The sequence below is a fragment of the Plectropomus leopardus genome, chromosome 17, assembly GCF_008729295.1.
Source record: "Plectropomus leopardus isolate mb chromosome 17, YSFRI_Pleo_2.0, whole genome shotgun sequence".
Lineage (NCBI taxonomy): Eukaryota > Metazoa > Chordata > Actinopteri > Perciformes > Serranidae > Plectropomus > Plectropomus leopardus.
Window position 1 is genome coordinate 3,566,825 of NC_056479.1, and position 22,969 is coordinate 3,589,793.

The window sequence follows — 22,969 nt, forward strand, 5'->3', positions numbered from 1 at the left end:
TGACTGAGCCTTTGTGGCGGCTGCCCCTCGGCTCTGGAAAAACCTGCCCTGGCACATCCGCTCTGTGGGATCAGTTGAGGTTTTTAAATCTTCCCTAATGATCTTCCGTTTTTCTTCTTAAATTAAAAAATAATTATTATAATAATTTAATAATTAAAATAAAAAATTAATTAAATAAATAAATAAAAAATAAATAATTTAATTGTTTTAATATGTATTTTATGCAGTGTTTTTTTTATTTAAAAAAATGTATTCATTTTATTTTAACTTGTTTTATTATGTATTTTATGCACTATGTTTAAGTACAGCACTTTGGTCAACTGCGGTTGTTTTAAACATGCTCTATAAATAAAGGTTGAGTTGAGTTGAAAATAACAAACAAACTTTGTTACACACTCTAAAATTCAAAATTGTGAATAAAGTGTGAGGAATAGTCAAAGGAATAGTCAAAGCTTTCGAATTTGCTAAAAAGTCACTGTCCCAACCCAGTTCTCCCCTATACATTAGGCTATCTAGCCCATTAATGGTTTGGTATTTTTGTGAGATTGGTCAACAATTAGAACACAGTAGAGTAACATCAGACTTCTAATAACACTGTTAGGGGTCAACGTTTCAAACTAAACTATGTGATGTGAGTGCAAAAGGGCAGTACAAAAAAAATAATAATAAAAACAGGGTACTGATAGGCAACACATACATGGGGGTAGATGGAGACAGAAATTTAGACAAGACCTGACAAGACAGGACAAACAAACAAAAAAAATAACAACAAACATACAAAAAAATGAACAGGCATGGTGGTATTCTTGCTGCTGTTGATATGCAAACCGATTATGTTTCTATGCTTTAGGTAGTTATTGAGGACATTCATGTATATGTGTTTAGGGGCATGTGTGTCTGCAGCTGAGAAGGAAAAGAAAGAAGATGGACTGAACAAATAGCACTAAGAGGAAAATAGGTTATACCATATGAATAATGATAAGACGGATATATATTTACATATATATATAAAATATATTGCACATCCATAATAATGAATTTGTTAAAAATAAAAAAGAGAAAAAGGGAAAAAACAAAACAAAATAAAGATTTTTTTTTTTTAAGTAATTTAACGCAAATAAAAAGAAAACTAAAGAGGTAAATAAAAAGACAACAGGAGTTGAAGTATCATCTTGATTCACATGTTTTTGGTCATCCCACCCTACAACCTTTGCAACTTCCTGCTGTTCACTAACACCATAATTACAACCCGACGATAATGCCATTGCTCCACTCGATGATTTATGACCTCACTTTCTCTTTGAGAGAGCAAGCTGATCTCTTATGTTCACAAACACACGCACACACACAGTGCATGATAACTGAGGTCCCAACGAGCACACCCTGCATGGTGGCCAAAGTCCTTACACTGACCCCTGTAGCCTCCCACTGTGAAGTATTCCAGTTCATCTAAGCAAACACACACTACTGATATCACATCTCGAGTTACGTAACTCAGTGGTTAGTGCTCAGGTTTGTTAATTCCTCCTGCAGGTCATGGCCAGGAGCTGGGACCTTGTGCCACAGACTCTGAATCAGCAAAACTGAATCTGCTCAAATATATGAGAACAGAAGTTAAATTTATTTCAGGATGATTTATTTTCCAAACATTTCTTTATAAAAATAGAAGTCCTCCTTTATGAACAATTCTCTTCAAATATACAATAGAATACAGACACTTGAAATGATGCAATAACATAACGTCTGCGAGTGCACACAGGAAATCGCAATATACGTATAATAGACAGTTGTTATGATCCTACACAGTCAGTCACTGCAGTTTGGACCCATTACAGGTCTTCAACAACAAACTGGTTAAGGCACATTCCACACTTTATCAAAGCTTATTAATGGATAACCATTACTGTGAACACAACTTTACATAACTCTGTGACAGTTACAGTACCTGCTAAACTCTAACCAAATGATCCTTATTCTCTGTGTATGATCAGTAACTAAGCAGCTCAACATGTGTTCAAAAAACAGAAATTCAGGTTGTCAGTTTGTAAAAGACAACAAACGTTTGCATAGTATTCAAAAACTTTTCTTTCATAATGAACAGTCAATTATTGTCTTTGATGAAAACATTCTGCTGGCATCTCTAAATTTTAAGACCTGTTAGTCTAAGAAGCACCCTAAACAAACTTTCATTAACCCTTTGAAACCTCAGCAAATTTATTTGATTTGACTTAAACATGGAGAAGTCAACAAACAACTTAACAAAACTGAATGACAAAAAAAGTGCTGAAAATTTAAAAAAAAGAAAATTTATCAGTTTTATATATACAGTATATTATGTATTTAAAAAAATATTTTTTACAGTAGACCTGGCTCAAAAATTAGAAGAAAAATTAGAAAAAATGTTTCAAGAAAATTACCTAAAAATAAGCACAAAGAAAATAAATAAGAAATAATTGACAAAAAAGTGCTGAAAATTAAAAAGAAAATATATCCGTTTATGTAAACGGATAAATAAATTAAATTTTCATATATTATTATACATATAAATATAGTTTTCTGGACATTTTTACCTATAATTGGGGATCATTTTTACATAATCACCCACTCTATTTTCTTTTCAACTTTTACTAATTTCTTGCAATTTTTGGGCACATTTTTTGCCAAGTTAATCATTTTCCTTTTTTTCTCCATGTTTTCAAAGAAATCAAACCAATTTGCTAGTCAATGGTCAAAAAGTTTGTGAAAGGCATTTTTATGTGGCACAAAAAAACTTATGTTGATTTGGTTTGAAAGGGCGAATAGTAACAGCAAAACAGATTGCTAACATTTGGATGAAATGTGTTGAATTCCAGTCCCAGAATTGCTCAGATGATGTCCACATGTAGAGATTTTCTTCAAATCGTCGAGCCCAACCATCAGTTTAATTCTCCTCACCATCTTGCATGCTTGCGCTCTTTTTGGATTTCAGCCAATGCATCTTTGACCGTTCACCATCTTGACTCAGAATGTCAACTTTGTTTTTGTCTTGCTCTTCCAAAGGCACACGTGTAAGAAAAGCAGAGGGACATACAAAGAAATACGACCATGCTGTGCCTTCTCTTTGATCTCCCATCTCCAGGTTCATTTTGCCTCTTGGTTAATAGTTCTGGTCCCAAAATGCCCTGCCTTTAGGGGACATTTTATGTTCAGCTTTCAAGAGTTTGTGTCAGAAATCATGTCAGGTCATGACTGATTCACTTGGCAGTGCGGTACACGGCCAGGTCCAGAGGCTCCTTCGAGGGAACGCACCAGTCATCTGCCTCCAAACTCAGCTTATAGTGACGTAAAGCGGTCTTGTTAAAAACTGGCAGCCTCTCCACGGAGTCTGTAGACAATGCCTAAAGACAGACAGAGAATAGGCTTTAATACAGCGATGACACAGGTGGTTGCAGATCTTCGTACATGGATGACCTTGTTATCTTCCTTTGATTGTGAACAAAGGGACACAAGCGTAGATTTTTGGTTTTAATTGAATCTAGAACTGTTGTCAAAACAACAAATCCTTAAACCCAAACCAGCTCGTGCAGTTGGGTTCTTGCCTGGGACCAGACCTTTGAATCCATCCAGTCCACCAAGTTCAAGTTGAGTGATTCATCTGGCATTGTGACATGAAACTGCGGTTTGCCCGTTAAAATTAGAAATAACAACAAACTCCACAGGAGAAACTCATGAGCCAATCAGCGCCATATGCTGGACTAACGCCATTGTCAAAGCGGTATGCCCGAACCAACGAGAAAAGCGCGAAACAATGCAAAGTACTTTAGATAGGGCTATTGGCACTGCATATTCAAACCGAAATGACCCAGTACCAAGTACCGTTGTCTCAAACATTCCCTCCATTCAATACTTTTTGTACCCAGAGCTAGAAAAAAATAACTGGTAGTACGATTTTGCTCGCAGCCTCGCAGAATTAGTATTTGTACTGGTATCATAATCTATTTCTGGTAGAGACAATGCAGACAATGCTTAAGGGGCTGTGCTCAATGTTCTCAAAAGTGAATTTCCTAAAATGTTCAACTATTCCTTTAAAGAGTAACTAAATCCAAACTTCTGACTTGAGTGCCTCCACCCTAGAATGTGATTAATGTCTCAAAAAATGGCCAGGGCTGGAAGAGGGGGCTAAGACACACTAAGTCACTGAATTATGCCACCTCTCAATCCACAAGACCTCCCTGCCCCCCTGCACACAATGATAATCATGATCATGATAATTCTTGTTAAAGTTTTATTTCATAAATAGAACATATGTAAAGTGAAATTTGTTCTTTTGCAGCTCCTGTAATAAGGTGCTATCTTAGCCTATGCACAATGATCATAGTTTTGACTCTCAAATGGTGTTGCCTTTATTTCAAAATAAGAGGCCACGACTATTCAAGATTAACATATCAGTTTTAGTTAGCTGGATAAGATTTATTTTACCTGGCACTGGATATCAAGGAATATGTTTGTGCGTGCATGTGTGTGTAAACAATCTGTTACCTTCAGGTGTATAACTGCATCAGTGCCGTAACCCTCCATAGAGTAGAGCTGTAAGTCTCCCTGAAAGTAGCGAGTGTAGAGACGAGAGATGGGCAGACCATAGCCAAACCCTGCCTGCACACACACATACACACACATACGTTAGCTCTTGTCATGTATTGATACAGTTGTTGTGTTTGTGTGCAAGTTTCTCACCAGTGGGGCTCTGTGTTTGTCTCCTATGGACGGTCTGGGAGCTGTGGAGTACATGTAGCTGAACAGACGCTCTGTGTTCCTGAAGGGAACGCCACCTCCTCTGTCACTCATCTGCACAGGGACAGATTATGGAGATATTAAGACAGCAGTGAGGGCTCTGCAGGCATGACAGAGGCAAAACAAACAGTCTTTAGAGAAAACAAAAGGGTGTAAATCTGAGTTTTTACAAAGTACATATGGTTACGTTCAAATGGGACACACCGTCACTGCACGATGAACTTTGATTTTCTTGCTTATCACTCAGTGTTACAGTGGAGATACAAAATGCACTTTGCCAAGCTCACCAGAGGTTAACCTGGAAAGCTCTGCTGTTGTAAGTTTGTAGTTTTCAGTTATAACAGTATTGTATCCTACACTGTGCAGAGGATTGTGGGTCAGAATACTGATATACTGGTTTGCACACTGCAAAATGCAACCATATGCTGGTGGACATCCTGGTATTTTTAGCATAATGCACTCGACATACTATGTATTGAGAGATACTAACTACTGTTTTTTGGATGCATATTTGGAATGCATAGTTAGTTTTTCATGGAGCAGGGATATTCAACCTTAGTTGCTTGGGGGCCACTTTTGCAAAATGATAAGAGGCCAGTCACAGCTGCCCCATAAATGTTTCTAGGATTTTTGGCCGCTGTTAGGATTTTAGGACATCGTATTTTATACGGTTTTAGGATGTTTCTCGGATTTTTGCATATTTCTAGGATTTTAGGACGTTTCCAGTTTCCAATGTTAATCACTTTATTTCCATTGTGAATTAGAAAATGGTTGAGGGGCCACCTGGCATGCTATCAGGGGCCAGATTTAGCCCTTGGGTCACAAGTTGAATATGGCTGCATTACAGCAATGGCTGTAAGTATCAAACAATACTGTGTTGAGTTAATCCGGTCTAAATATGGATGCATGTGCCAGGAACCAATTACGTACATAAACAGCCTTGGTATTTGGAAAAGTGATGGTTCTTTGATGATAATGAGGGTTTATGGGGTTTATGTAATCTAATTAAGCAGCTGAACAGCGGTCAGTCGGGGTTACAAAGACAATGGGACAAAGTTTGAAAACATAATTTCAGAATGGGGACAAAAAGAAAGAATTCATTCTACTCTTTCTGCCCACAGATTTTTTAAACAAGCATCACATAATCTCTTTTAAGTACACACACAATGCATGTGTTACATACTTTAGTATGGAGAGGATTACTGTGCTTTTTTGGAGTAAAGACGTCTTACTTGAGCCAACTGTTTCTATTTTTGGTTTGATAATTTGGGGCATTCAACAAACACATTTATTGTTCTTTGAACTTGTAATGTTCTAGAAAGCTTTGTTGTAATGATGTTTGCTAATGCATTCTGGTGTTTTATAGCTTTTCCTGCAATCATGAATGGCATTTGCTCACCTCGCACTCCTTTGCAGCATATACAGCACAATCAGACTACCTGATACCTAATGTGACTTTTCACAGGACAGAGCTCTTCCATAACAACATACTGCGCTTCCTTTCTGGTATATTAAAATGAATTTCACACTGGTTCCAATGCAGTAGGTCTTAGGTCAATGCAATACACCAGATATAAAAAATATTCAATTTGAGGAAATGTGAACTTTCTACATCAACGTTTTTTTTTCAATGTAGGAGCTGCGATTTGTTTGCTAAGTCCAAGTTCACATCAACTTAAGACTTGACGTTTAAAGTTTCTGCCTGTAGAGGAATCACTCACCTTGATTGACAGGTCCTCTCCACCAAGGGCGACCATGACCTTGATGGGTGGGAGGGTCCTGCTAGCCTCATGGTTCTCAATGGTTGCTCTCATGGCATTCTGCAGAGACAAAAACAGACATTGGGACCAAAGCAGGTTGGTTGATGTTCTCTTAAAATGCGTACAGAAATCAACTTTGGTGCAGTATTACGATTCTAAACACACATTTGTGTTTTACACACATTTTAACGCTAAAACTCTGTTTGATTGCTCCACCATGCCGACAGCTGTTGAGGCTCATGGGTACTGTAGTAATGGGTGGGTTGGTACTTAAGTATTGTTAAGGCCCATTTATGTTCATTGTTATTTACAGAGTTTTCTAAAAGCTTACAGATTCGGACAAAACGGAGAAATACCACCAGAGAGCATGAGAGCAGTACGGCGTAGTTCAAACGAGATACAACCATAGGAGATGAAAAAGAAATGTAAATAATGGCAGAATGGAACTAATTGTTGTTGTTATAATGTATAGTAATATACAGTGGAAATAGTGATATAAAGGCTACTTCCACAAGTATGTGGATGTATCTAACAGCTGCACAGCTGCCGTCTACAACACTGCCTCCATTTAAAGGTACAATACTATGACCTCCTCCACTGTCGCCTCATCTGTCATTGTGTGAAACTTTTGACCCCTCTTACACTGTAAAATTCGGTAAGACGATTTTGCTTCAAAATATCTAGGAAACCAATTGCTTTGAAAAACTGTGGGCAAATGTTAATATTAATCTTAATTTATGTTAACCTAATATCAAAGTTTTAAGTTTACTTTAATTTTGTTACATATTTACTTAAAACTTAAAAATGACAACTTAAAAATGACAAGCGTAATTAAATCTATCTAACTTTTAGCAACTTCAGTGAACCAAGTTAACTGTGCTACATATCTGTAATCTGCTGGTTGCAATCTTCGGAGACTATTTTACGTAAGTTTGACTTGACAGATATCGGAAAAGTTTAATAAAAGGAAGATGGCGACATCGTGTGCCATGATATTTATTAGATAGTTTCTCGGCTTCAGGCAATATAGCTTCAAGAAGCTGACAGCAAGGACTACAATATGTGAAGGATGTATTCACCATGGTAACTGTATTAAAAAAGCTGAAAATAGGTTTTTAATCTGTATATCTTGTAGTGTTTCTATTGTTTGTCAGAAAGCTGATGCAGTATTCTTGATTTACCTTGAAGAGTTCAAAGAGTATGTGGTACAGGTGGGACGGGATGTACGAGATGTGGATGGGCTCTTTACTTTTGTTGGCTAGGGGAGAATAAAATGCAAAACAACAGTCAACTCTTCATGTACACACACATACATCAGCCATTACTGAATAATATCAGTGTGTTTAGTGCTTGTCTCACCATTCATCTGCCTCAGCTCCAGCTCTGGTGCTCCCAGGTAATACTGCTCACACAGCAGCTTTGCACTTTCGTAAGCATCTACAGGGAGGCAGAGAGCAAAAACAACTGTATTCCTTGCCCTTCATGGACGTGATACAACTGACATAAAGATAAACAGATGTGATAAAAATACAACGTTATCATCAGTCTAAACATGATGGCTGATAAGTGTCTTGGATGACAACCAGCTGCTCAAATTTCTCTGTTCAAACACAGACACCAGCCCAAACAGGATAAACTGCCTCCAAGCTCCAAGTTATCGACCTGCTCTGTTTGAACATTTAATATCACAATGTCACTTTAGATACTTAAGCACAGTGAAAATACGGTACTTTCAGACATTTACTCCAGTAATATCCTAATAGGTGACTTTCACTTCTACCAAAGTCATTTTCTGGTAAGATATCTGTACTTTTGGCTTTCATAAATCACTGGCTATGGGGGCTCAACAGAATTTTTTTTTTGCCCTGGGCCCCCTAATATGGGAATCAAGCTATGATAATGTCAACCAAAACATACAGGGGAAACAGCGCATAGTGAACACATCTGTCTGCATCAAACTGAACTGATTATTAAAGATTATTCTCTTATTATATATTTCTTATCAGATTACAATTTAATCGATCTTTGTTTATTTGTTGCATAAATATAAAGCCATGACAGTATCAGCGATTATATTATATCCAAAATATTTTCATGTGATAATGTAATAAATAAACACATATTAATTCAGACACCACTAGCAGCCATATGCAGTAAGGAGACTTCACTTTTAATTAAGAATTTATTTATTTATTATTATTCGTTTCATTTCAGCACCAGCCTCGGGTTACCACGAGGTAAAGGATCATGGAATTTAAATTTTAAATTGTTTTTTCCAAATATTGTCATTTATGGTAAGACCCAAAATGAACACTTGACTGCTCAGTGGCTATAAGCAAATTTTTCAAGCAGCATGTATGGGAATTATTCAGCTGTAAGCTTTTTAAAAAATCAGCAGTTGATTACTGTAAGCGTGATCACTACAAGTGGTTTCCACTGTTGGTTTTTAAATGACATTTTTCGGGGAGATCAGGGAGCAAAGTGTATTCCAAATTTAGCAGATTAGCAAAGAATTCAATTTCACACCAACTAACATGCAGTGAATGTGAATGTGTGCAGTGTGGCTTTCATGAGCCTGGGGACGCTGGGGCATTTGCCCATTTTACCTAGTTGGTAATCCAAACTTTCTTAATATAAATCTGAAACTTTTTGTAACTTTTTTTCAATTCTACTCTGTGCACATTTACTGTAGTCACATGCCAATTCAACACACGTGCTAAATAAATGATTACCATGTGGTTGTAACGAGAGCATAATGGAATTAAGGACAAGTGTCAGCTGATATGAATCTAATTACAACAGGTCAAAACCACGTATGAGAGCCTCTCTCTTTCTCCTCCTTGTTCTTCTTACCTCGTGCAACCTCCGTCACATCACACATGGAGTCAATACAGCCAATGGTGTTGGGGTGGGCAGGGTTTGTGAGGCCATTGAAGACAAGAGCTGCAACAAAGCAGAAAAATAGGAGTTATATTAGTCCTATTACAAAGACCACTTGCAGCAGCAGCTATGAGATTTATGTATATAAATACTAGTTTATGAGCCATATTTTAGCATAAACTGACTATGCGATTATTGATTTGTCAGGTGGTCAGGTGGGGTTGTAACGAGTTCATACACCCTGGAATGAAGTGAACCTGGCAGCAAATCAAGTGTCCAAACCAGCTGGAAGTGGGTTTTTTTGTTGTTTTTTTAGGTATAGGCAACTACTTTTGACTCTATATGTGTGCATGTGTGTGAATGTGTGCGGCAGCTCACTGTGCTGATTGATGAGCATGCGTATGGAGATGCGGCTGGTGTAGAATCGGTCCAGGAAATACTGGATGTTGTGGTCAGTGACGGCATCCCGCTGACCATAATCGTCTTTATACTCAATGATTCCCTGAGCCATGGTGGGGACCACCTCGTTGTGCCGGTTCCTGATGACCTCCAAAGCCTCCACAAACCTGGGATTGGTGGGCGAAGGAGGGCGGAATGAAAAAGGAAGGAGGAGAAGGGAAGGACAGCAGGAGAGGAAAGAAGGCAGAGATAAGATTGTGGAAAAAGAAAAGAGTGAAAGTCATGTTTTCCTGTCAAGAACTGCTCTGTTCTTTTTTTTTTTTTAAAGATAGGTGTGCTATACTCACATCTCAAGAACGCTGTGGTCATCAGGGTTCTTGTCCAGAAACTCCAGGATCTCCATCAGGCTCTGGATGTACCTGAGAGAACACAAACTCCAGAGAATCACAAGCTATCCAGCAGCACGCCTGCTGCACAAGAGATAGTGACAGCCAGAGAGCATAGTATACGCATGTGCACACATTAAAGGGGTAATACAGATTTTTTGAACAGGGTTTGTGGAGAGTACTTAACCATATAAAGTGTATTACAGAGTAGATGTCTGTCTGCATGCCCCCAGTTTGGATAAGTAGCTGGAGAAGCGATACAGGAACTAAGGAATGTACTTCAGTGGATGGGGGCCAGGAGCAAGACATATTTTAGCCACCCTAAAAAGTCCCACCTAAAAATAAATGTATAACAATTTAAGTGTAGCCTTTATTGAGAGTATTTTCACAGATTTACCTTTCAGTAAGACAGCTCATTGAGTTCTTCATTTATGCTCTCTTTAATTCCACTAGACTCTATTGACAAAAACAGTCATTTTTAGCTCACTGAACACAGGAGCTGCTGTTCTGCAGCTGCCTCGACCAGTTAGTCAGTTTGTGTTACTGTGTGACTTTAATGAATCTGAACTTATCCTTTTAAATGCCAAAGTCACACAACTACACAATCTAAATAACTGACAGAGGCAGCAGTAGACCAGCAGCTCCTGTGTTTAGTGATGTTAAATTGCTGTTTTTCTCAGTGGAGTCGGGCTTTGAGGACAGCAATATGATGGCTTCATCTCCTGTTGGAAATAGCTATTTAACAGTAAGGGCAGTGGAAATATTCTAAATACAGTGTACACTTAAACTGATGTTTATATTTTTAGGCGGCCAAAAAATCACATTGCCAAGCTACTATGTCGGACTCCAGCCTGCTTCTCCGAACTGTTGATTGAAATCTACTGTATGTAATACACAGACTATGAATATGTAATGTAAATAAATCCACTACAAAAGATCCTTTAACCCTGCTACGGCCTGGAAGTATTACCAGTTAACACCAATGGGCGAGCGAGGAAGAAAAACAGAGAGAGGAGGAGGAGACAGAGGAGAATGTAAACACTGCCATCCATCACCAGCCCTGACATGTAGTATGCATGTGTGTGTGTGTGTGTGCGTGTGTGTGTGTGTGTGTGTGTGTGTGTGTGTGTGTGTGTGTGTTGATGTCTTCCAAGAAAATTCTCCAGTGTGACTGAGACTCCTCTTTAAGACGACCCACCCAGGGAGGTGGATCGTCTCAGCCGGAGTCAGTGAGCTGGTTTAAGGAATATCTGAGGATTCTGAAAGCACCCTCAGAACAGTCAGGGCTAAGTGCTGTAAAACCTCCCTCTGGGTCTTTTAAATATCTTGTCATAGTATAGCATTTCCAGCAGTGGACATTTGTTCTGCTATCTTGTGGAGGCAGACAATGAGTCCTTAAAGTCATTTTTGATTGGACTCTTATTTCACTCAGCTATTCCTTAATTATGATTTCTAGAGTGTAATTCCTAGAGATTTCGCAGCATGCTGTCAGGACAATAGAACACATAGAGAAAATTTTAAAAAAACGAAACCTGAGCAAATTTCTTACAAAAACATGAGAAGAAAGAGGTGAGCGACAAAAGAAAAAATGACCCACAAATTTGCAAAAAAATATTGAAAAGTACAAGAAAATTACCTGAAAATTAGTAAAAAAAAATAAAATAAAAATAAATCCCCCTAGACCCCTGGCCGAGGGAGGATCCTCGACTTTTTTTTTTTTTTCAAAAATCACCAGAGAACATAAAAATAATTACAAGAGAGCTTTTTTTCTCAAAAGGAGAGCTTTTTTAATTAAAAAAGAAGCTCTCTAGTGATCATCTTTATGCACTGTAGTTCTTCATCTTCATTCAAAGTACAAAAATAATTGTCACACTATCATGAGCTAAGTTTGGCCCACAGGCCACAAGTTGAGTATCACTGCTATTGATATACAGTAAAAACAAAATATAGACAATTCTTATACAATACATATTGTTATTGTTGCAAAATTCAGTCAGTTTAAAAGGCGAAAAATATCCTTTCTCGGCATTGTTGTGGGTGCCAAACTTCTCAAACGTCCCCTAATCCGCAGCATTCCGAGCCACCATCAATTAGGTCAAAGGTAAAATGTCCATGACCATGAAAGGAATAGATGGAACAAATCTTGAATTAGCCTAAAAACACTGAGAATAAATACAACCATTCAAGTGACAGAGTACAATCTTTCAATATCTTTCAAAGTTGCGGTTTTCTTCTAAATGACGCTGAAAGTGTGACTTTGTTTATCACTTGGAGACTCCACAGTGAGGCTGCAGATCTGAATGTGCTGTTCCACTCAGCTGCAACAACAAGCAGGCAGGGCGAGGAAAAGAAGAAGTGGAAAGGCGGGTGCAGAAGGAGGAACTGGGACAAAGTTCACCCACACTCCCTCCTCCTCCTCCTCTTCCTGCTCTGCAATGTAATATGTCATTATATCTGGACTCACAGCGCAACGTCAGCCTGCTATTCATAGCAATCGGATTAACAAGCTTGCAACTCTTAAAAATGAGGACGTACTCTGCAGAAAAAATTAAGGTTTTGAAACAGAAGTCTGAAGGGTCAGATGACTGTCTGTAACTTAAGTGAAAAACATGGTGGAATGCAACATGTACTCTTGTTACATGTTTTTAGGGTTTTTTTTATTGGGCATATAATACCAAACTCATTTTGGAAAAACAACACCAGTTGCTACCATAAAGTAGTCAAGTCAAGTCAAGTCAAGTCAAGTCAATTTTATTCATAAAGCCTATTTTAACAATACAGGGTTTGCCTCAGAGGGCTTTACAGCAGCAGTATTTTTACTTGCTTTTGACCCAAGTTTTTGCAGAACAGCTGAAAACAAGTCAGTAAATCAGTCACCAGTTGATCAGATTTTCTATTAATCACTATGACCTCACCAGCTCTGAAGCAGCTGGACAGAGGGCGTGGCCAGCAGCCGGTCCGGCAACAGGTTGATCTCCTTCATGATGTTGGACAAACGAACAGGAAGCTCCTGACGAAGGAAGACAAACGACGTGCGTTCACAGGCGTTAGTCGAACCTGGAGAAGGGAATAGAAGAGGATTACAATTCAGTGTAAAAGTACATAAAACAAGTTATTAGTAGTTAAAAAAAATGTCTGAACTCAAGGTCCACTTACTAGCCTTTTATGGCACTTTCAATCACATCTCACTGACTTTATTAGCACATTGACATGGTTCAGTTTTCATCCAGCCATTATAAAGTGAATCATTGTAAAGTGTGTGTGTATGTGGGGGGGGGGGGCGTCCGTAATGGCCCAGCCGAACTCCAGATGCTGATGACGGCCATGAGATGTGGTTGAAAGCTCAGCATAGAAATCGTACACGGGCCAAGACAAAGAATGAATTTAACTTATGAATGTAATGACGGATCAAATCGTAAGGATTTTTTTTTTTTTTTTAAATTCATTTTGACTTTCCCCAAAAATTCAAACATAACATAAATCGTAGGAGGGAGTGTGTTTGGAGAGCACTGGAATAAGAGAAAATGAAAAAGGTAAAGGTGTGTGTGTGTGTGTGTGTTTGTAGTCTAGGCAATGTGCAGCAATGCTACCTGTCAATTCCAAAGAAGTCGCGCACTAAAGCATACTCTGTTTTTTTCTGATATGGAAAGAAGACTTTGTTATAGCTGTTAACTACTGTTATTATTTCTTACAGTATATATGAAGATGGTTGAAATGAAAAGAACATTTCTGACAAGTAAATAAAAATAAAAGACCCTCCCCGCTCTTCCAAAAGAGTCAGTCTGAAGACAAATGACAATAACCTTTTATGACCCCTCTCCCCCTACTTATTTGCTCCAACAAAAGACTTCATCATCATAATCATCTTTAACTGCATTATCACAAGCTTCAGCAATGATCACATCACTAACACAGTGGAAATCATCACAGCCTAACAACGGGCTGACAGCGTGGAACTGACAGCTTGTTTTCACTGATGACATGGGATGGTGAAATCAGGCCAGTTAAGAAACATATTGTTACAGAACTGCTCTGTCTTTGAGTCAGTGCCTTTCCTGATTGCTGACTACTGTAGCAACAATTCAAAACACAATGCAGAGAGTCAATTCAACTGCAGGGATTTTATAGGCACAATACTTATTACTCCGTTCATATAAAATATGTAGCCTAGCTGTATAGTAAATAATACATTTCAACTAAAATACAAACCAAATGCAAAAACATACAATAAAAATACACATAAATACTAGGGGTGGGAATCCCCACAGACACCACAGTACCTTATCATGATGCCTAAATAATGATACGATATCATTGCTTGCATCAAGTGTTGCAATATGCTGAGTGTTGCAATTTTAAAAAACTACATTTTATTACCTTTTATGAATTGCAAATGATGTCCCAAAAGGAAAATGTCTGTTTCATTTGATAGGATACATTTTTCAGTCTGTTCATGTCACTTCAGTCAATTTCAGTTAAAAAACTGATACTCGGCAGCAGAATCGTCAGGCCTGGGCATCAGAGGCTTCTGCCGCGACTGTTTTAGAATTAGCCCCACATCTAAATTTATGGGCGATATATATATATTTTTCAAAAATATCAAAAGGCCTAAGGAATATTTCTGTTTTTATCAGAGGAGGGGGTGGCTTGAGTGTGACTTTTTTGTGAATTTTTTCATTATTTTTGGCCCTCCACCATTAATTAGTTTTTAGACATTAAAAACTGACCCTTTGATGTTTGGAAAACCTGGAGTTGAAAAAAGTGTGGTTTTCACTCTAGTCGTGGATGCTGTTTAGTTTATGGAAAGGATTCATTTTGCCAAATTTCAAATGAGACACAGAATAAAGTTATTTTTAATCAAATAACACTATTTTAAGCTCAGAGTTAGTGTAGTTTTTTTTTTACTAACAAAGGTGTTCATCGCACCTATTGTGTCCAAGGACCGTGGGATATTTGAAAAGCTAACATCATTTTCTGTCGAACAGTTTTCGGCTATGATGTATGGTGTAATTTTAATGGTATCGGTGGTACAACAAATACAAATACAACCATTCAAAAAGATGCACTAGAAAGAAAAGAAAAAAAGCCCATCCTGTTGTGCTCTATGTAGATAGGCAACATTATACCAATGTAACATAAATACATAATTTTTAAAACTGTAGTCATAACATTTTTTATGATAGCATTTATAAAGTAATTACTAACAAAAGCTGATGTTTTTCTTATTAAAATTTAAAAAGGAAAAAGTCTGAGGGTCAATGAGGTGCCAGAGTGCATAAAGGCTTCAATAATAAAGCTAAGTCAAAGAATTATTCTAGACCCAACTCTGAGGTCCAGGCTAAGCCCCCCCATGTCCTTAAATTCTACAGACGCCCCTGATGCATGGCATCCGTGTATTGATACGATATTGTCACGCACAAATATCTGAAATAAAACCATCAAACAAAACTGCTCAAACATACGGGTTTTCTTTCACATCAACAGAGAACATGTCTGCAGGCACATTGTAAACAGAGTGATACTCACCGAAATCCAAGAACTGTTTCATCGACAGAGGAGAGGGGGAGAACTTGGAGAAATGATCGATGTGTTTGGGCACGTTGGCCAGCGCTGCTGTCTTCATCAGAGACCGAACAAACTTCATTTTACTTGTCATCCTCAGAAGATAATTTATCAAATAATATGATAAGACATAAAAATAAGATAATAAGTCCTCTGGCTTCAGTAGAGTTGAGCGACAGTGAATAGTGATACGGGGGCAGTCCAGAAGATGCTGGTTTATAGTCTGCAGCTCCACACATGAGGCTCTTACTTAACACGCGGCCTCAGCCAATGGGAGAGCGCGGTGGGCGGCTGCCAGCGAATGAGGATTCCAGGAATCCCACCTACTTGTACTGTAGGAAGATAGTAAACAAGGGGGCGTGCGTGCGTGTGTGTGTGACGGGTCACGTTATGTAAGTATAACGTTTCCTCCGTCTGATAAACAGCATGGATGGAAGTGTAGCTACGTTTACTATCAACAGCCCAGCTTACGCTTCTGACTGCACTTCTGACAACACCAGTCTTATTTACATCTTATCTCAATAGAGACACACTGTTATTTGACGGGTTAATGGTGAAAACACCGAAGAAACTCCCCTCTTCCAACAATTGCGCCACACTTATGGTGGATATTTATTATGACCCAGTGTTAGTTTGTTACTCTGGAACAACATGGTCTGTTAACACATTTGTGTTTGAGGAGCATCAGTATATACTAGAGATGCATGATAATATCTGCACAGCATTTGCATCCAGTGGCGATTCTAGCACATTTGGTGCCTGAGGTGAGCCTCCCCCCAGTGCCAAATAAATCATTAATCAATAAACAATCTAAATGAAGATGTAAAAAAAACAAAAAAAAAAACTTCATCAAGTTAATGAACAATAAAACACTATGTGACTGTGAAAAATAATTTTAAAAAGAGTACAAAATCAATATCTAAATGAGCATGGGATGCACATGTATTGGAAGTGTTTTTAAAAATAATCAAAAAGCCTATTAACTATTTATATCATAATTTCTTTTTTAATATATTTTTTCTATTGCTGTAAATCATCAAGAAATATCTCCTTCAAACAGCTGGATTTATACACATTTCTTGCCAAAAGATACATTTCACAAGATTACGTTGAACACATCATGAGAGCGTTATAGTTTACCTAGCTGACCTTTGCTCAGTGCTATTTTTTACTGAAAAGAGCTTGGACACATCTTAGTGTTTTTCCCACTTTTGTTTTTTAAAAAAAAAATTTGTTTGTTTTTTCATTTTCTTTTGCAGAAGACTGTACAATAAGGTTGATGGTTTGGTTACAGAGGAGGAAGTAGGTCTAATAATTAATGTAATAAACTCACCTTCTGAATTAATATTGAATCTTTAAGATTTGAAAACTTGGTTTCAAATTTTAAGGAATTCTCTCTAGAGTGCCCCCAGGATAACATTTTTCTGTAGGCAAACGCGAAAGTTCCCATTGCCTTGGTTCCCTCATCCTGTGGGCTTTTCTTTTGAATTTTGGATTATTGCAGAAAAAAACTCAGGCAAATAAAGATTTATGGTACTTACAAGTTTTGTTTACCAAGGTAATCTCTACAAATGAACAACACTTTAAGGGATTTTTGAAGCCTAAATGCAATCCCAGGAGGAAAGCTAATGTGAGGCTATAAATGAAATGCACCACAGTCACATGATTTAACATTGCCATCACAACAAGACTGCAAAGCCCTGTTCAGTGCAGTTTGGCTTGCTGATGTTTTGCAGCCTTTTTTTAAATACGTAAAAGCTTTAAAAAAGTTTGAGTGGAGTATTTAGAACATAGAACAAACCATGAAAGTCACTTAAGCTTGTATTAACCACAGACCTTATTTCATCCATCTAACCAAAAACCCATTAAAAAAAAAAAAAAACATCGACACTGACATGAGGGAACAGGAGGTGCTGAAATGCTAACTGATAATTGGGTTTTAGGACTCATTCCTGCGGTATTCTCGAATGTTAAAAATTCAAGACAAAAAATAAAGCAATATCAAAAATCCATAAAGACCATCTTGTAGTGGGATGATTTCATACTGTAATGACTTGTAGGATGTAGGATTTAGTGACATCTGGCAATGAGGTTGCACCAATTTGGAGCCAGTGTTTTCTCCGCTCTGAGATGCTGAGTTACCCAACTTCAAATTTGCTTTTGATTTCAATTACACATTTGTAAAGTCTCATAACAGCATTTTTCATAACAGACACAGAGAAAGACATATAACCTTGTAAAAATAAGACAACACACATAAAATTACAAAACATTCATTGTTTCTTAAACCACTTGCCTGAAACAAGTTAGTAGTTACTAAGAACTTAGGAAGGACTTAATGTTCAGTCTTAGTAATATATTGCTGAATAGCTGATGCAGCCCAATACAGGACAACACAACGACAGAAGGCAACAGAAGACTATTGCTTGTGCTTGCACAATTCCATATTCCAATCAATATCAATATGTTTCCATTTGATGATATATTGACTTATATTCAACAGTGTTGCTAAGTTTGTTTCATCTTCAGTTCCAGTGTACCAGCATCCTTAATAGCAACATTGAGTTACATCACAACCACATACCCACATATTAACGGCTACAGTGTCATAGTTGGGAAAGTTAGAACACACTTGACCAACAACAAGGTCAAGTGTAAGAGAGAGAAACATCAACAGTCACGACAACGATTATGTCACTACATTCCTCATGTGTCACTAAAGATCCATACTGCCTGGGCTAAGTGATTCTCTGAATGGGAAAATGCATGAAGTCTTCATCCCACACAATGTGTTCAAGGACCATCAGAGATGTCAAAATTTCACTGATAATTTTGTTTTGTTAGATTCTGGTTTTGATAAATAGTGTAATTTTAGTGATTGTTATTTTTGTGAGCCCACAGGCTTTGAAGGAAGGTTTTTTTTTGTTGTTTTTTTTTTAAATGAATGAACCATCTTAATAATAATAACCACCCAAATTGTTTGAAGACAAAAATGATCCCCAGAAAATGTTAAAAGAAAAAAAGAGCAACATTTTATGAAGAAAACATGCATTCCAAACCCGTGGCCAGACACTTTTAACAAAATACATACTATTTTATCAACTCTAGTTGATTTATTTTTAATGATAACAGTTGCAAAGTAATCTATCTTTACTCAGTGGTAATTACAAACAATTACTAATATTTTGACATCACAATTCATAATTCATAATTATTATTTATTTTAAATCTGGGTAAATAAGTTGCGAGAGTGCATAAAAGAAGCTTCAAAATAGAACTTATCAAAAAGGAGGATACCCCACCAAGACTCCCCTACAAAGGTCCAGGCTAGACTCCAAATATCCTAAAATCCTAGAGACACCCTTCGGAACATCAGACAGATAAGAACAAAGTCTCAAAAAAGAGGCAAGAGGTCACAAACACTTTGAACAGGTCAATAACATCGACCACAGACCATCCTGCAATGGAATCACTCCAGCTGCCATACAACGATCTGTGACCTAAAATGAATGTCAGCCAGGAGCTTGGAATGAGGGCTCAATGTCCCCTTCCCTACTTTCGGCTCCCTTACCACATCGACCACAGCCATCTTTGAATTTAGCCTTCATTTTAATCTCATCTGCCCACCTGTAAGGTTTAATTACTGTATCTTGCACCATTACAATGTTAAAGCGCTGACAAAAATCTGTCCAGACAGACAGACCAACATATCCTCATAGAGCAATTTGTATCACACCAGAGTTTCCCACACTTCCTTTACTTGTGGCAGGCTGCCACAAAAAAATATCTGAATCATCAAATAGATTTTTGGAGCTGGACTTTTATTAGTACTATCTGAATATAAACCGTTTAGTTATTTGAAACACACTTGACATGTGGCAGAGAAAAAGCAGCAGAACATCAGGTGCACTGAAAGTGAAACTAAACTGGCTTCACTTACAAACAAATCAGTTGTCCACCCTGCAAGTGACAAACTGCTGCAGATGGAAAGAATAATTTATGGCAAACATGCAAAAAAAAAAAAAAATACTACTACTGTACTATAAAAAAATGATGACGCATTGTTGTGATGCTATTACATATATTGGTCACCAGGCGGCGCCTGGGCCCGCTTACTGGATACAGCCTGCTTGTATTCTCCACTACTGGTGATGCAGTAAATAGTCAGTATTAGAAATGCAGTCAAGGTGTCTGTGTCTCTCTGGGTGTCTGTCCAGCATTGTTTTCTAAGTTCAGTCTTAGTAAAGACATATAAAAAAAAGAAAGTTTTCAGCTAATGCCACACATACATTGTCATTCTGTGGGAAACACTGATATGCCTACAAAAATGCTCACGCAACTACAGATGAGGTTATGTCCTTAGCATAGATTTATTTAATTAATGTTAATTTACAAAGATTAGGTTTTTAAGGTTAGGTTTGGGAAAATAAAAAAAGTGATGACGTACCTTAAAAATACTTAATGTTCACAAAATTCTGAACATTGCGTCTCTTTTGTTAAGTCCCAAGGGAGAGTCAGAATTTTTGTGACCCATCTATCCCCCCAGATTGCGTCCTTACAAGACCACTCTGGACTGCTTTCTTCTTTACTCTCATCATCACATTAGTCTTTTGGCTACAACCTTTCAAAACACAAGGGACATAATCAAATTTGGTTGTTGTACCAACAGTTTTTTGACTGTTGACAGCTTCTGTGGTTGTTCCCGTTAAGTCTTCACAACCACTTTTGCCATGATCACACACATACAGGCTCACAAGATGAAAACAATAGCAGCCATTGCAGTATTGTCACAGCTGGTAAATATCTTGGACTACTTACTCATCACGATACATAAATTATGCAGTTAACAGTCTATGCCAAACTGAGAGCATCCTTTGTTGGCCGTCACTGCTATCTTTTCTATAGGCAAATGCAGAGGCATTGCCCTGGTTCCCTCATCAAAAAGCCTATGAGATTTTGTATTGGATTTTGGATTATTGCAGAAAATAAGTGGCCAACAAACACCTAATACACATAGTTTTGTTCAGCAAGGTAATCTCGAAATATGAAGAACACAGGATTTTTTGAAGCCTAAATGCAATCCCAGAAGGTTGAAAGCTAACATGAGGCTATGAACAAACTGCACTACAGTCAATTAATTTAAAGTTGCCACCACAACAAGACTGCAAAGCCCTGCTCAGCACAGTTTGGTTTGCTGATGTTCTGCGGTCTTGTGTAGCCACTTGTTAGCAACCGCCTTTTTTTTACATATATGAAAGCTTCAAAGTTCATGAGAGGAGTATTTACTGATGTAGTTTATGCCAAGAACAAACCATGAAAGTCTCTTAAGCTTGTATTAACCGCAGAACCCATCGACGCTGAGATACAGGAACAGGAAGTGCTAAAATGCTGTCTGATATCTGGGTTTTCTGATTAATACCTGGGTAGATATTTGTGACAAAATAAATAATAAAGCAATAACAAAAATCCAGAGAGGAATGATTTCAGACACAATACAGCAAACTGATCAAACTGAGAGCATTCTTTGTTGGACGTCACTGCTGTCGCTGCATACAGAATCTAATCCTGCTGTATTGCTCCTGTTGCCTCTTTACCACATTTAGCAGGATCATTTTTCTGTCTTTCTTGAAGCAAATGTCCTGTACCCTCATGAGCATCCAAATTGGATTTTGTCCTGGCCAGTATGAGCATTAAAAGCAAAACCTCAGGTCCTCAGATCCTACCTGGGTCATGATCCAGCTAACTGTCAGTAAGCCTCCACCTGCAGAGCGCCAGGTCCCCAGGAAGTGTGCCACGCTCTAAAGCAAAATTTACATAGTGGCCGAAAGTGGAATTACACCATCACGTAATGCACACTGGCCCAGAAAGACTTTTCCCCATTTGCTTAACATTGGGAAAAAGACGTCCTTAAATCACTGGATAATTTTTTTGAGACACATTAACTTTTCATAAACTCTGCTGTGTGCACACACGTAACTCTGGAGTCCATGACGCAACACAGGCTTTGTGCCGGCTGTATATCCGCCTGTAATGGATATTTTCACTGTAATTCATCATTTTTATACTTTTTGGTTGTTAATTTCATTTCTCTGGTCGTGATTACGATATTGTAGCACCAGACCCTGTGTGCAGCAAGAGGTTTCATCCGGGGGCTTCGTCCAGAGCGACTGCAGGAGCACATGCATGCCAAAGCATGCAGCATGGAGGGGGGTAACAACGAGCTGGACATAGGTCGTAGGCTGTATCTGCACTGCAAACTCTACAGCACACCATGCAGAGCACTGATCGACACCGGTTCCACAATCCCCCTGATACGGCCAGGGGTCTTGCCCAAATCTAGGGGCCACAGGCCGCAAGGCTGGAAATACACCCAACACCAGATAACAACAGTGACCGGTAAACTAGCCAGGATGAAGGGGAAAGGACTAGTCAAAGTGTCTGTAGCCGGCTTTGTCACGAACCACAGCTTCTGGCTGGCTGTGATTCAAGACCCTTGCATCATCGGCCTGGACCTCCTGACAGAGTGGGAAGCTGCCCTCAACATCCCTAAAGCTGTACTGTTCCTAGGCCTTGTGTCTGTAATGCTCCACACGACAGCCCAGGAGTTCTCCACACCGCCGTCCCCAACCCCAGGGTCCTCCACACCATCTAGGGGCTCTCCACGTCACCACTGCCAGTCCGGGGGTCCTCCACGCCGCCATTACCAACACAAGGGTCCTCCACACCATCCCGAGGGTCCCTCATGTCGCTGCCAGCCAAAGGGGTCGCCACACCACTGCCAGTCCAGAGTCCTTCGTCTGAGGTCAGAGCTGACATCGAGGATCTGTTTCAGCTGTTCAGCTGTTCAGCTGAGTTGTGAGGGCCTGGACCCTGAGCAAAGACACCACATGCGGGAGCTACTGGAACTGTTTTCTGACATCTTCACTTCAGATTTTTCTGCTGCAAACTGACCATGCCTCCCTCACCTGGCTGTTACACTTCAAAGAACCTGAGGGTCAATTGGCCAGATGGTTGGAGATACTGCAAGACTACGACTTTGAGATACAACATCAGGCTGGCAAGCTCCACAGCAATGCCGACGCCCTGTCCCAGCGTCCATGCAAGGGGGAAGACTGCTGACACTGACAGCGTGCAGAGGAGAGGGGGGCAGCGTCCCCCAGGGTTGCCGTGCTGCACATCACTTCTCCATCCAACGACAGTGGTGACCAGGCA

General features: G+C 38.8%; 1 protein-coding gene across 1 annotated transcript; it reads right to left on the reverse strand.

Moving 5' to 3' along the window:
* Positions 1–2,692: 2,692 nt before the first annotated feature.
* Positions 2,693–15,959, reverse strand: LOC121956983 (pyruvate dehydrogenase (acetyl-transferring) kinase isozyme 2, mitochondrial-like). The gene is made up of 11 exons (XM_042505441.1): positions 15,722–15,959; positions 13,111–13,252; positions 10,157–10,228; positions 9,789–9,976; positions 9,384–9,473; positions 7,890–7,967; positions 7,712–7,788; positions 6,492–6,590; positions 4,714–4,824; positions 4,519–4,632; positions 2,693–3,377 (listed from the first exon to the last, which is right to left on the reverse strand). Exons 1-11 carry the CDS (start codon positions 15,849–15,851, stop codon positions 3,234–3,236), a joined length of 1,245 nt encoding a protein of 414 aa, XP_042361375.1. The 5' UTR covers positions 15,852–15,959; the 3' UTR covers positions 2,693–3,233.
* Between the last annotated feature and the right edge of the window lie 7,010 nt (positions 15,960–22,969).

Bases quoted from the DNA above. Each gene is read 5' to 3' on its own strand.
- LOC121956983 (XM_042505441.1), bottom strand. From the start codon at position 15,851: ATGACAAGTAAAATGAAGTTTGTTCGGTCTCTGATGAAGACAGCAGCG. The intron at 9,474-9,788 runs GTGAGCTGCCGC...GCTTTGTTGCAG, and splicing joins CATGCTCATCAATCAGCACA to CTCTTGTCTTCAATGGCCTC. The intron at 7,968-9,383 runs GTAAGAAGAACA...GCCTCCCTGTAG, and splicing joins TGTGACGGAGGTTGCACGAG to ATGCTTACGAAAGTGCAAAG.